At 58.3% G+C, this 14,786-nt stretch overlaps 1 protein-coding gene across 2 annotated transcripts in view; it reads left to right on the forward strand.

The window, feature by feature from the left end:
• ADAMTS14 (ADAM metallopeptidase with thrombospondin type 1 motif 14) overlaps positions 1 to 14,786 on the forward strand; it is an 81,537-nt gene that overhangs the window by 42,519 nt on the left and 24,232 nt on the right. Inside the window, exons 5-11 of one of the 2 annotated variants that reach the window (XM_058696595.1) lie at positions 3,712 to 3,795; positions 4,508 to 4,664; positions 6,962 to 7,067; positions 8,786 to 8,929; positions 9,415 to 9,547; positions 10,966 to 11,079; positions 13,361 to 13,509. In XM_058696595.1, the coding sequence (XP_058552578.1) occupies positions 3,712 to 3,795; positions 4,508 to 4,664; positions 6,962 to 7,067; positions 8,786 to 8,929; positions 9,415 to 9,547; positions 10,966 to 11,079; positions 13,361 to 13,509 (887 nt within the window). The remainder of the gene's footprint in view (positions 1 to 3,711; positions 3,796 to 4,507; positions 4,665 to 6,961; positions 7,068 to 8,785; positions 8,930 to 9,414; positions 9,548 to 10,965; positions 11,080 to 13,360; positions 13,510 to 14,786) is intronic. The other variant, XM_058696596.1, reaches the window with a different exon arrangement.

Genomic DNA, 14,786 nt, shown 5'->3' on the forward strand with positions numbered 1-14,786 from the left:
TCTTGGCTGTGGCTCCCCTCCTGGCTGTGGCTCCAGCACCAGCTCACGGCTGTGGCTGGGACCTGTGTGCCAGGCACTTCTGCAGCCCTGTCCAGCCCCCTCCTTGGCCTGTGGGAAGGGTCAGGACAGCTTCAGCTGAATCAGAGCCCTACTCAAGGGCTGGGGGGGATGGGGGTGTGTGCAGATGAGGGTGCCAGGGCACCCCAGACGGACCCCACTAGGGGATGTGGAATGGCAGGGCCAACCTCCCCCCCCCCCTTTTTTTTAAGTTTATTTTGAGAGAGAGGGAGAGGGAGCGCATGAGCAGGGGAGGGGCAGAGAGAGGGAGAGAGAGAGAATCCCAAGCAGGCTCCACACTGTCAGTCCATGGCCCGATGTAGGGCTCGAACTCACAAACTCACGAACAGTGAGATCATGACTTGGGCTGAAATCAGCACTCCGATGCTTAACCAACTGAGCTACCCAGGGCCCCCCTCCTTTTTTTAATGAGGGAATAAGGGTGTGAAATAGAATTACTCTATTTTTATCTCCTTATTTAGCATAAGAAAAGACTAGACTGGCTCATTGCTGAACCCTGCTGCTCTCAGAGCTTCAGAACTGTTCACCCACTCTTACACCCTGGGCCACCTGTTGGGGATCACTTTCCACCTTACTTTCCTGCAGACCTGCAGACAGTGGGGTCTGGGTGGCTCCGTTTCTGTTTCCTTGATTGACAATGGCTTCTTTCATCGTGGTTCTTAAAAGCTGGTTTGCTGGGCCCAGGATTGTGGGTTGACGGTTTCTTTATCTTGGGACTTTGGTGCTATTACTTCAGCGTCTCCCCTGGTCACTGCTGAAAACCTACCCCTAACCAGATGGATGGCCCTTCCTTGGCAAGTGGCCTGTCGTCTCTCTCGCCGCCTGGAAAGTTTTCTGTTTGACCGACGTGAGCACGGAGAGAAGTCCCCTGAGAGACTGTGGCCGCCATCTCTCCCGGGGAAAGGAGCAGATACGCCCCGTGGGACTTCCAGAGAGAGACTTGAGGCCAGTGGAGGAGGCGGACGGGAAGGTTCAGTGGGTCTCACGGCGCCCAGAACTTTCTAACGGGCTAGCACACACGTTGCTGGAAGTGTGGGAGCGTGGGCTGGGAAGAGATTCCCATCGCGTGGGGGGCTGGCCTCAGCTGCCCTGATCACCACCGGCCTGGGGCTCTCTCGATGGTTCCGCATGACTCCTGCCTTTCTCTCCCCTGCCCTGAACCTCTGCCCATCTCCTCCGAAAGGCCCGTGACCTTCTCCAGCGGGACGCGTTCTGGGTCCTCCAGCAAGTCCTCCCTGACCCCTCCCTCCCACAGGTACACCACCTTCCTTTCCCCCGGCTCCTGGGGTCTATGTACATCTGTCCCTGAAGCATTTGGTCGCCAGATTATTTCAGAGTGCTGTGCCGAGTGGGGTCTCTCCGGATGGTGCGTCCCCTTCTGCCTGCTCAGTATTGCATTTAGGCCAGTTACCCAGAGTGGGAGGTGGCATCAGAAGGCCCCGCTCAACCCCCACCAGTGATGGACACTCGGGCTCTGATCCTACTTCTTGTTCAGAGAGGCAGCAGCCTCCTCCCCAGTCCTACCGCGAAGCCTTCCCCGTGTTCTGGGCCGGAGATGCCAGCCATTGGAGCAGGCGTCACTGGGGGTTTGATGGGCGGCTTTGGCCTGCTGAGTGTGGGGACAGTAAGGAAGGATTCGGGCAGCAACCTGCCTGGCCCGCTTTGGAGAGAGACAGAGCAGGAAGACAGTGGCCCCCTGAGAATTTCCAAAAGCCTAGAGGCTGTGCGGATGCCTCCACCCAAGCATTCCAGCGACTGATCTCTTTTCCTGCCCTGGGGCAACCGGTGGGGTTTACATGTGTACATGTGGGGCACAGATGTGTCTGTGTAGAGCGTGCCCTGCTTATCACCCCATCTCTGGTCTGCTTGCCCGCAGGGCACATCAGGGAGGTCTGAGACACTGACCACGTAGAAGGCCACGTTCTGAGTTGGAGGGGCTGAAATGCCAAGGTTATTTAAGAGTTACTCCGGTGCAGATTATTTTGGCAGAACAGGAGAGAATTCTTAGGTTGGACTTGTTTGGGAGAAAGTGTGTGTGTGGCCGGTCGGCACGCCCATCTTCCACCGCACAGTTCTCCTATGACAGCCATTAGGATCCCCATTCTACAGAAACAGAAACAGAGGTCCCAAGGAGTTGCCTGATGTGCCCTAAGCCACAGAGCTAGGACCCGAACCCGGGACTCTGGCCCCCAGTAACTGCATTGCTTCACCAGTGCTGTGCTCTGACACTGACCCACCGAGCGAGTCACTGAGCGAATCTCGGGGGTTACGTCCAGCTAGGGGATTAATTATCTAAGTCGTGGCCCATCATATGCAGACATTAGAGATGATACTTTTTTTAAAAAGTTTATTTATTTTGAGGGGGGAGGGGCAGAGAGAGAGAGGGAGAGAGAGAACCCCAAGGAGGCTCCACACTGTCAGCAGAACCGACGTGGGGCTCGATCCCACGAACCGTGAAATCATGACCTGAGCCAAAACCAAGACTCAGATGCTTAACCGACTGAGCCACCCAGGCGCCCCCTAGAGGTGATGCTTTTAAACATACAGAATACTGTTTCATGAAACAACCAATGTATTAACGGTATATTCAGTATGATTACTGTTTTGTAAATTGAGCCTCCCCCTCCCCCCCCTGCCCGCCCACCGCACACACACACACACACACACACACACACACACACAGATACGCACCCGGCAAGAAGAATGTAACTGTGGTTATTGTACATCTGGCTGATTGTAGTTTGGGCAATTTGGTTTTCCTCTTTCACCTTTTTTTGTACTTTTCAAAGTTTACAGGGTGAAATGTTTTATATTCAGAAAAAAAGTTAAAACAAAAAAGCTGGAATTGTTCAAGGGGCATCCTTAGGAGATGGGCACTCAGGGGAGGGTGAGCTGCCTGTCTCTGGGGGTGGACAGACAGAGCCTCGTCCATCTGTCATGGACACTGTTCCGGGTCTCCTGATTCGGGGAGTAGGAGGGATAGCATTCTTTGGCGGCCTGTGCGGGACACTGCCCCACGGACCCCTGGGCCTGTGGGAGAAGGGAGTTTTCCAAGGCCATGGTCCTCAAACTTGACCGTGGCTGAGCATCCCCGGGGATTGTGTTCAGATTACAGACTCTGACTTGGGAGGTGGGCCCGAGACTCTGCATTTCCAAGGTCCTCGTATACTTTCCCTTGGATTTGCCGTGGAAAAGTGCCCGGGCACTACGGAGCAGACAGACGATTCCGGTGGCAATTGGAGGGGTACCCAGGGACTTGAGGGTGAGCGACCCGGGCCGGGGGACATTTGTGGAAGGACTCTCCCGAGCCGTGGAAAGATGAGTCTTTGTCAGAGGGCTGAGTGTGAGGCCAGCCCCTCACACTTGGCTTCGTGGAGAGAGTGCACAGGTGGAACTAGGTGGGGCAGGATTTGAATCCCAGGTCTGCAGCAACTTAGCGGTGTGGCCTTGGGAAGGTCCTTTTGCCTCTCTCTGCCTCAGTTTCTTCATCTGTACAGTAGGGATAAGAATGCTGCCTGAAAAGGCCATGGTGAGGATAACACGGGTCAGGTACCTGGCTCAGTACCTGCTGTGTGGTAGGCTCTTGACAAACGTTTGCTTCCCTTAAAATTGCATGCTCTTTTCTCCTTGCAGGTGGATGAGATTTACCATGATGAGTCCCTGGGCGCCCACATAAACATTGCCCTTGTCCGCTTGATCATGGTCGGCTACCGGCAGGTGACCACCTCCCTTCTGCAACTGGCAGGGTTTGGAGGGAGAGGGGGTGTGGGACTGGTGCACCGGACGGGCTGTGGCGTGGGGAGGGGCTGGTCAGCATGTAGGAAGCATTTTGTTCCCAGAATCAGAACCCTGAGACCGTTAAGAGTCGAGGCTTCAGGGGCAGAGGCATTTGGGGATGTTAAGCGGGGCCTGGGGGATTCCCTGCAGTCTGGAAGCAGGCAGTCCTATGCCCTGGCAGCTGGAGATCCCTCTCCTTGAGGACCCCGTGTGGAAATGGGTTCTGAGCCGGGCAGTGACCCCGAGACAAGTCCTGCTCTGGTTGGACCCTGGGGCCCTGGGCTCTGCAGTCTTAGACCGACTGGTGGCTTCTTCTCCCCCGAATGGGGGTGGCAGTAGCACCTTCCTCCAGGGGCTGTTGTGAAGATTAGATGAGACCACGAACACAAGGCACAGAAGTGCTCAGAGCTACCCCTGCCTTGCAGCTCGGTCGAGGGATGCGAGAGAATGCGTGTTGAGTTTCCAGCAGACAGGTGTCCCGGCACAGGGCCTGGCACGCGAGTGTTCCCTGAAGCGGGAGGGCTGTGCGCATGCACGGAGACCTGGGGACCGGCACCGCGTCCCACGGGCCTCGGTGTCCTCTGCCCCTGGGAGGGGAACGACGGGTGCCCGCTGGCAACCCCCTCTCTGTTGACGCTCTTGGCCCCCGCAGTCTCTGAGCCTGATCGAGCGGGGGAACCCCTCTCGCAGCCTGGAGCAGGTATGTCGCTGGGCACACTCTCAGCAGCGCCAGGATCCCAGCCACGCAGAGCACCATGACCACGTCGTCTTCCTCACCCGGCAGGATTTTGGGCCCTCAGGTACGCAAGGTACTGTATTTGCTGTGGCCAGGTGTTGCAGCTGCAGGGCAGAGGCCGGGGCTCGGGGCTGGGCTCTCTGGAGCCACCCGAGGAGCTCTGAGGAGCCAGTCAACAGAGAGATTCATGGGACTCTGGAGAAGGACCTGGCCCATCTGGATGGGCAAGCTTTAGAGTGGTTTCCTCGGGGATCAGGGGAAGTGAATGGGTCCCCGCTCTGGTCCCTGCTGTCTGGGTCGAGCCTGCAGGTGGCCGCGAGTGGTCAGGCTTACTGTCCCAGAGCCTGGCTGCGGGAAGACCTGTCAGCATCTTCAAGATGCTTCTGTTCCCCAGCCCCCCACCCCCTACCCCCGTATCGATATGGGCTCATCACAGGCCTCGGGGCACCTAGCAGGTGCCTGTGTGTGGACACGCTCCACACCTCTCTGTGCAGCGACCCAAGCTCACTTCTTCTCCCCTGGTCCTCCCACCTGCCGAGTGGGGAAAAAACAGTTCCCGCTTTCCCCCATTCCAGCCCGCTACAAGGTCTGAGGGAGGCCTGAAATAAATGCCTGTGGTCGTGCGTGCTCTGTAGACACGTGAAGCTTTGGTCACTCGCAGTTTTCCCGGTGGGGAAACTGAGGCACAGAGTGGCGAAGAGGCTTGCCCCTGTCCTCTAGCAGAGACGAGACAGATCTGCATCTCTGACTGGATCTTCAGGCTCCGAGTTGAGGGCTTTCTAGTTTTTCCTGGTCTGATTCCAGAAGGGAGTCAGCTGGCCATGCCTCTATCCAAAGCCTCCTTGTCTGAATCCCCGAAGTGTCAAGTGTGAGGTTTGCTCTCACACACACACACACATACACACACACACACACACAGATATACATGTACACGGATCACATAGATACACACGCTTACGCATGCGGATACATGTACGTACTTACACGTGCGTGCTCATGCACAGACACATGTCCAACATACCAACACGCGTGCAGCTGTATCCTCACGTCTCACGTAGAGTAAACCTCAGAACTCCAGGACAGTAGAGGCCCCAGGAAGCTCCTTCACACCGCAGCCTCTCATTAGAGTCCCCCGAAGCGTCTCAGCTAAAAGTGCATTTGAGCACTTCTGAAGACCGGGTAGAGTTGTCTGGATAACTGCAGCCCCAGGCAGGAAGTGCTTTCTGCCCTCACCCCTTCTCCGAGGTCTCTCCCAGCCTTCCCTCCCAGCCTATAACAGGGCCCCGGGGAGGCTGGGAAGCAGGCTCCTTAGAACGCAGGCCTCGTGGGGTGCCTGGGTGGCTCAGTGGGTTAAGCGTCTGGTTCTTGATTTCGGCTCAGGTCGTGATCTCACGGTTCGTGGGATCGAGCCTCACGTTGGGCCCTGCGGTGACGGCAAGGAGCCTGCTTGGGATTCTCTCTCTCTCTCTCTCTCTCTCTCTCTCTCTCTTTCTGCCCCTCACCCATGGACATGTGCTTTTTTTCTCTCTCTCTCCAAATAAATAAGTAAATAAAAAAGAATTCAGGCCTCGCACACAGTAGCTACTTAGCAAACATGACTGGGGCTGCTACGTGCAGCCCCCTGCACTGCCTTTCTGTGTCCCCCCCCCCCAGCACGTCCCCCCATCCCCTCCCCTGCAGAGTCTTGCCTGTCCTCTGGGCCCAGCCCTGTGCCCGCCAACCACCCCCCCCCCCACCATGAGCCATTACCTGGTGGCCCTCAACCCCCTTAGTTGAATCTGTTCTCTCCTCCACATGCCCCCTGCACACGCATGATGCCCCTTGACTGTAGCCTTGCGGGCCCTCGTGTGAGCTGACCTCCTACCACCTAGTCTCTCTGCTAAGCCATCTGCTCCTTAAGTATGGGTGTGTGGCAGGGGCAGGGACAGGGGCAGGGCAGGGGGGCTTGGATCTGATTCCTCTGGTTCCCCATAGAATGTAACACAGTGTACCCCTGCCCTCCCCATCAAAAAGTATTTGGAGTGTGTTTGTTGACTGACCAGCTGACTGGCTGGCTAGAGGGGCACGGCGTGGAAGTCGGGTTTGGGCAGGCTTGGGGCATCTGGAAATCCCACTGCCTTGATTAGAGGAGGCTGTGGGCCCTGAGGGGCTCCGTGGAGCTTTAGGGTGTGGGGGCATTTGGCTCGGGGTTGCTGTACTGGGTGGGGCGGGGGGGGGCGGGCCTTGCAAGGATCCTTCTTCCTCCAGGCAGCCTCTGGCAGTGACCACGTCAGGATGTCCCTGCAGTGGCTGGTCAGTCACAGACCTCATTGAGTCCTGCTTTACCTCCCCATGACCTCTCTCTCCGCCCTCTCTCCCTCTCCCCGGCAGGGTATGCGCCTGTCACTGGCATGTGCCACCCGTTGAGAAGCTGTACCCTCAACCACGAGGATGGCTTCTCCTCGGCCTTCGTGGTGGCTCACGAGACCGGCCACGTGTAAGTGGCGCCGGGAGGGCGGGCTGTGCCGGGAGCTCCGAGGGGTTCTGCGGGTGTGGGAGGCTTTATCCCAGATCAGGCCCCCATCCCAGTGTCCCCGGAGATGCCAGAGGAGCTGCCCACGCACTGAGGCCCAGCCCTGATGGGAACGGAGCCCAGGGGCCCAGATGGCAATTCTAGGCCTGCGTTGTTGGGTCCAAGCCCCTAAATCCCAGGGCCACGGAAAACCAGATGTGGCCCTGTCTTTGGGCAGGCGGATGCACTATCCCGTCATAGGAGGTGGTCTGTTCTCTGGACGGTCTCTCTCCCTCGTCCCATGCACAACTCAAGGCCCTTCTCAGAGCTGTCCCGGCCCACACTGGTGCTCGGTGCACACTGGGGCGCTGGTCTGAGCCCATCTTCAACAGGTGCACAGAGGCTCTGGCCTCAGGCCAGGCTGGCGGCTTGCTGGCTTGATCCTTGGGCCTGGATTTTGTTGGGAGCATATCCGTTCATGCGACCAACATTTCTTGAGCACCCACTGTGCGCCAGGCCCCGTTGTAGGGATGGACTGACGTGGAGACTAGGCCAGAGAAGCTACGTTCCGGGAGAAAGGAGATAAGCCACCGACATGTAGTGTGTCCTCCGGTAATGTGCCCATGCGACAGTCATGCCTCCTGGCGTCGTCTGCCCAGGGGGCAGAGCTGAGGGACGCACTCCTGGCCCGGCCCCTCCCCAGTGCACACGCGGAGGGAGGGCTGTGTGCTGCAGGTGAAGGGCCTGGGGAGCAGGGGAGTGGGCCAGCCCAGAGGGGTTCTGCCCCCCGCTGTCTGCCGTGCCCCTCTCCATACCGGCCCTGTCGGCACAGAGACCATGTGGACTTCATCCCAGCTCTTCCCCTCACCGGGCGGTGACCCCTTGAGGGTCAGTTTCCTGCTCTGCAGCATGGAGGCTGGCACCCGGGGTATACTGAGGTCTCTTCCTGCCCATAGTTCCACATATTTTAGAGCTGGGAGTTTGTCTTCCCGTACGTGGGAGGCAGGGGGGTCCACTCTTCCCAAAGCAGAGACCTCTCCCCGTGGAGAGCCAAGGTCAGCACCAGAGGTCCCTGTGTCTGTCTGTCTAGTGGTCAAGGCCAGACGCAGCCACCTGGGAGTACCTGAGAATTTAGAACCTCTGGGCTTTGGCATTAAGTACTAATTATAAAAAGAACCAAGCTTTTAAATTTAGACTATCATCATGGTAGGTGTGTACCAGGCACAGAGCTCCGGGCTAAAGTACTACGGGGTCTCGGAGAAGCTTAAGTAAGCCACTCGGTAAATGAGGTTGAGCTGAACCAAATGAAGACCGGGTCCTTGTACTTGAAGGCCTTGGGTCTGGCGAAGAGACAGCACGTCGTGGCATGTGAGGTGTTAATGGTGGGGCAAGTGGCCGCCACCGTGGGAGGTCAGCCCTCAGTCAGGGTGGCCAGGGAGGGTGTCTGGGGTCGGAGTGGGGCTTGAGCTGGCCAAGGAAGCCATGAGGGCGGGGTGGGGTTTGAGGAGGGGGCAGGAGGGCAGAATGAGTCCAGCCCCACTGGGGAGCAGGGGGGGCCCTCAGCTTCCGTCCAGTTTGAAGCCTGGTCAGGGCATGGTCTCCCACTGCTGTTCCACCTGCCTGTTTTCCCAGGAACGGGCTCCCTGGCATGACTCAGGATTCCCGTCTCCCCCCCCCCCCCCCTCAAAACCGCCACCCTCTAGGCTCGGCATGGAGCATGACGGTCAGGGGAATGGCTGCGCGGACGAGACCAGCCTGGGCAGCGTCATGGCGCCCCTGGTGCAGGCTGCCTTCCACCGCTTCCACTGGTCCCGCTGCAGCAAAGTGGAGCTGAGCCGCTACCTCCCGTAGGTCACCTCCACCTCCAGGCTGGGGACTGGGGAGCATGCAGCCTGCCCTTCATCACCCACCCCCCCACCCACCCAGCCATCTCCCTCCCTGTACCTCCCTGCCCCCGACACACGCTCAGTTCCCAGGTCATCAGGGGCCCAGGACAAGCTTTAGACTCAGGAGCTCAAGGCCAAGAATGGGTACAGAGAGGATTTGCGGGGGGGCAGGTGTGGGCAGAGACACTGTCACCCACCTCAGGTGGCAGCTGGCCAGGGCCCCGAGTACGTCCTGTGTAGCGGCCTGACTTTTCTTCCCTCGGTGCAATGAGCCCTCAAATGGTCCAGGGACCAAGCCTTCCTCCCTGGAAGTCACGGCTTCTAGCAGAGGGCAGCAAGGATGGATTCCTGCAGGCCTTCTTTGCTCCTTAAACCCCCACCTCCAGGAAAGGAGAGCTGGGGAGCGCCGGCCTCAGCCTGGCTCACCTCCTTGTCTCCACCGGCAGCTCCTACGACTGCCTCCTCGATGACCCCTTTGCGCCCGCCTGGCCCCAGCCCCCGGAGCTGCCGGGCATTGACTACTCGATGGACGAGCAGTGCCGCTTTGACTTCGGCTCTGGATACCATACCTGCTCTGCGGTGAGTTCCCACCAGCCTCTGACTGCTGGAGAACTAGGGCCATGTCCGTCTGTGACCCAGGCTGGTCCTGCATAGAACATCTTCCTCCCTCCTGGCCAGGTAGCCTGGTGATGGGCCCACAGGCTCCGTGCCAGCTGCCATGGCGGGGGGGATCCAGGGCGACCGGCACCTGGCCCCGCCACCTTCTGCTACATAACTTCCCCACCCAGTCCCACCTTTGGGGACAGGTGTGTGCAGTGGCTGGGGGATGCTTTACTCCTGGGAAAGATGGAACATAGTAGAACAGAGCGGCAGGTGACTGGTGGGATCCTGGCTGGGCTGGGTTATCAGGGAGCTTATCTGCCAGGCAGTTCCTCTGTCACATCAGCCACCGCCTGATGGAGGAATAGTTGCCTCTGTCTGCTCTTCAGGGATTTGGTAGGATGATTTGGGCTGATTCGTCACCCTTGTGAAATTCTCCCGTGTCGCCACATAACTCTTCTCCAGGCGGTGAATTGCATGCCCCCCCACCGCACCCCATGCCCAGGAGACACATATAAGGGGGCATAGCCCTTCCTTACTCTGCAGGACAGGGCGAGGGAGAGCCTGGCCCTGGGGATCAGCTAGAGCCACCCAGGAGAGAACGGAGCAGCTGCTAACCAGCGTCCAGGCAGAGGCTCAGAGAAGGGACATCCCAGGACAGGAGTCTTTCTGAGGGGTCAGGCCTTGGTGACTCCAGCGCCTCAAACCTCCCATCCAGGAATGCAGCCCCCTCCTCAGCTCTGCAGGCCCAGGAGGCTCCGTGTCTGTCCAGGCCACACTGGGACACGTGCTCTCTGAGCTGGGGGTGGAAAGGGGTTTCAATGCCCAGGGCTGTATCTGGAGGACACTGGTCCGGCTGGCAGGGAGATGATAGGAGAGAAAAAAACTGGGCTCTCCTGGACAATGGGAAGCGGGAGGTTACCAACATCTGGCACAGCCTGGCGAGACTAGAGGATGCTGGGAGTCCTGACTTTGTCTGGGTGCCTTGGGATCCCGGCTGGACCGACAGCCCCTTGAAGCCCCGATAGGCACTGGGCTCAGGGGACGTCGGCAGACCCAAGCCTCCCTGGAGCCTCAGACCTCGAAACCCTAGTCCCTGCCCAGTGTCACAGTGGCTTCTGCAAAGGCAAGGAGGGAGGCCTGGGGGGACGACAAGGGATGTGGGCTGTGGCCTGCCCCTTCTCGGTGCCCCGCTGGAGGGAAGAGGGGTCACCGGAGGCCATGGCGCTTGGAGTGGGGTCCAGTTTGAGGGTGTGGGCCCTCCTGCCTCCTTCACAGCGTTCTGGCCCCAGCGTCCACCGCACCACTCCTCTCCATCACTGCCCTTTGCCCCCTGGACAACTTGTCAGAGCCTGAGGGCCAGTGTAGCCAGTGACCCCCATCCCCTTACCACGCAGTTCCAGACCTTCGAGCCCTGCAAACAGCTGTGGTGCAGCCATCCTGACAACCCGTACTTCTGCAAGACCAAGAAGGGGCCCCCGCTGGACGGGACAGAGTGTGCCCCTGGCCAGGTACCTGCGTTCCCGGGGCTGCAGCAGGAGTGTGCAGGTCCCAGGGGAGCCCCTGCCCCCAGGCGTGTGGCTGCGTGTGTGTGTGTGTGTGTGTGTGTGCGTGGAGCCCCCCATGAACTCATAGGTACACCCTCTCTCCCACAGCACAGTCGCTTGCTTCACAGAGTTTGGCATCATCTCATCGCCCCTCTGGCAGGAAGCCTTCCCCCCATTTTACAGATGAGAAGAGTGAGGCCCAGGCAGGCAAAGGAAGGGATGAAGGGAAGACTCCAGGTGTCCTGCCCGCCCCCCTCCCCGGCCCACCATGCTGGTTCTCCCATATGCGTGTTGCCTCCCCTGCCCCAGACCTGCCCTTTCACATGTCACCCGGCATGTGTTTGCCCTCTTGAGCAGGTGTGGGTGCCAGGGCATCATTTGTATGGAGGACCTCATGGCCGGGTCTAAGAGCCTGAGGGGTTCTAAAATCCACTTCTGCTATATTGCTGGCCCTTCTCTGATTTCTGTGGTGACCTTGGGCCATTCATTGAACTTTGGGTCCTGCTGACCCCTGACCAAGTGGCCTTTCCACTCCTCGGGTTGTTCTGAAGTCACTGAGTCACGCTGGAGCAAAGCAGAGAGCTGGGAAGAAGCAGGGTGTTAAGAGAGGCTCCAGGGTTATTACTCAGCCACAGGACCTGCCCCCCTAGCCTGCCCTCTGCCCTCTGCCCTCTGCCCTCACGAGGCTCTGCCCGCTCACATCACATGTGGAGGGCTTGCCTCCTCACAGATGGATGGGGCTTCCCACGGCTATGCATGGCCCGGTAGACTCCACACCTGGCGGGTTCTTACCCCAGAGACTCGGTACACTGGCTCCTGGTATTTGCAGAGTTCCAGGTCCTTCCGTCACAATTGCATGTGACAATCAATCCGTGGCTCTCAGTTCTGGCTGCATATTGGAACCATCCGGGGAGCTCTAAGAGTCCCCACCTCTAGAACGGGGAACGACTGCAGGTGGGCACGGAGATCTCTTTGGGGTGATGGAAATGTTCTAAAATTGGACGTGGTGACGGTTGCACAACGCTGTCGATTGTGAAAAATTGTTGACTTGCACACTTGACCGGAGAGACTTTTTGTAGTATGTAAGGTATACTATTGCTGCTGTAAAAACTCCCCACTCCTAGAGATTCTGACTCACTTGGTCGGGGGTGAAGTGAAAGCATCTGGAGGGTTTTTTTTTTTTTAATGTTTATTTATTCTTTGAGAGAGAGAGTGCATGCACATGAGCAGGGGAGGGGCAGAGAGAGGGAGACACAGAATCTGAAGCAGATTCCAGACTCTGAGCTGTCAGCACAGAGCCCAATGCAGGGTTCGAACTCATGAACCGTGAGATCATGACCTGAGCTGAAGTCGGACGCTTAACCACCTGAGCCACCCAAGCGCCCCAAGGCATCTGGAGTTTTAAAAGCTCCCCAGGTGACTCTAAGGCTGAGAGCCACTCTGTTATCTCTTAAAAAAGACCCAGGGAACTTTGGTGTACTTCTTACATGTTGCCCTGCAGGAGAAGGGGAGGGGGTTACTTTGGTCGAGCCCGCCTTTGTGCCTGGCCCTGAGCTAAGGCCTTTGTGGGTATTGCTGCCTTTAGTTCTTAGAACAGTCCCATTTAACAGATGAGTAGACTGAGGCTCAGCAAGGTGAAGTTATGCCACAGCCGCACATAGCTAGTAATGGCTGAGCTGGGGTTCCAACCCAGGCCTCTCAGACTCCATTCGTATACCCCCTCCATTTGTGCATGGATGGACCTCCCTGTGGGGCTGCCTTGCCTCCCACAAGCACACCGGCCTGTGGCCTCTGGGTGGTGATTTTGAGACACAGAGCCAAGATCTACTCTAGATTAACATGGTAAGACTGTGTCTTCTCTCCCCTATCAGCTCTTTTTTTTCTCCGGATGTGATAAACCAAATAATTGCATAATTATTACCGTCATTAGCAATACTCTCTGCCATTTTTGGAGGGCTGTGTGTGCCCGGCGTCATCTCCTTGGAGGCTCACGGCAGCCCTGGTGGCAGGTGCTGTTATCCACAGTGGACACCAGAGGAATAGGCTCAGGAAGGGGAGCCCTTTGCCGGAGGTCACTGGGCTTGCGGTGTGGGTAGGATTCTGTCACCCCGGGGCTCGTACTCTTAATGTCCCTTTCTCTGGGCTCACCTGTGAGCCATGTGCGCAGTCGGGCACCCTTCCTAGCAGGCTAGGCAGCGGGGGGCGGGGTGCCCAGGGTAACCTCATTCCCTCTGCTCCATCCCAGTGGTGCTTCAAAGGTCACTGCATCTGGAAGTCGCCAGAGCAGACTTACGGCCAGGATGGAGGCTGGAGCTCCTGGACCAAGTTCGGGTCATGTTCACGGTCATGCGGGGGTGGCGTTCGATCCCGGAGCCGGAGCTGTGACAATCCCCCGTGAGTGCTCTTGGCTGAGGTGGGCAGGGCAGGGCAGGGGACCCCCTCCCTCCCTAGGCCTGAGGAGGGGCTGGGTGAGGAAGGCACCGAGGGGCAGGACACTAGAGAGAAAGACCCTGCAGGTGCCTGTATCCTGATGGTGGGGACCCAAAATTGTTTGGGGGGGGGCACATCACTTCCACCCGGGCCTGACATCTCCCATCAGGCTGAGATTAGGTCTGAAGCGGTGATTCTCAGACTCTCACGTGCAGAAGACTCTGGGTGGGCCCAAAGACTCCCCCAGTTTCACGAGCCTGCCCGTGACCCGGATCCTCTGGCTAAGCTTTGAGAAAACACTGATCTAAATGCTCAGTAGCCATGTTTGTTTTCTACCCCAGGAAGCAAAACTTGACATCAACTCCTGCCTTTCACTGCCCCAGTAAATCCAACATTCTGGGGGACCGGTCTGTTTCTCCCCTTTTGTCCCCTCTATGGGGATCCCTCCCATGGTTTTGGAACTTCCAAGGGCCAGCTGGCCATGGCCTGCCTCTCCCAGGCTGCTCAGAACAGCCTCGGGCGAGATGAGGGCTGGCGGTGTGGGTCACACGCGGCCGTGCGGGTCAGCGGGCTCCGCGGACCAGGGACGCCGAGACTCCGCGGAACAGCAGGCCCCCTGGATGCTGTGGCTCGGTGTTGGCCACCCTCCCTCGCATCCTCAGGAGGGGTCCTTCACGCTCGGCCGTTTACCTCCAGGGATGGGAAGCTCACTACCGCCCAGAGGAGCCTATTCCTGTGTCAGACGGCTGTGCTGACCTTTTGCAAACAGGAGCCCAACGGCCCGCCCCGTAACTTCCACCCGTCGGTGGGGGGAGAGCTGGGGTTGGGGCAGGGCCCTGTGGTGCCCACTCTGAGTAAAACACCTTCCAGGTGGATGGTTATCCCCTCCATCAGAGCTGCCCTCTTTCAAACTCCTCTGTGATAAGAACTATTTTTATTTCACGAGGCTTAAGCGAAAGAATTCAGCGCTGTGCCCAGCCCAGATTAGGCACTAACGGATGACAGCTGCTGTTACAATTGTTACCGTGTATCGAGCACTTGCTCCGTGCCAGGTAGAAGGCTGAGCGCTCGGGTGCACGAACCCCCGTGATGCCCCAGCGTCCGGGAGCGGAGCCGCGGTCACCTACGCCTGGACCCTTGGCATCCGTAACGCTACCCAGTCCTCTTAACGTGATGGCAGACGGTACAGAGTACGTCATAGGCCATTTCTTATTTATTCCTCACCGACACACCAGGAGGTA

This window comes from Neofelis nebulosa, chromosome 13 (genome assembly GCF_028018385.1).
Source record: "Neofelis nebulosa isolate mNeoNeb1 chromosome 13, mNeoNeb1.pri, whole genome shotgun sequence".
Taxonomy (NCBI): Eukaryota; Metazoa; Chordata; class Mammalia; order Carnivora; family Felidae; genus Neofelis; species Neofelis nebulosa.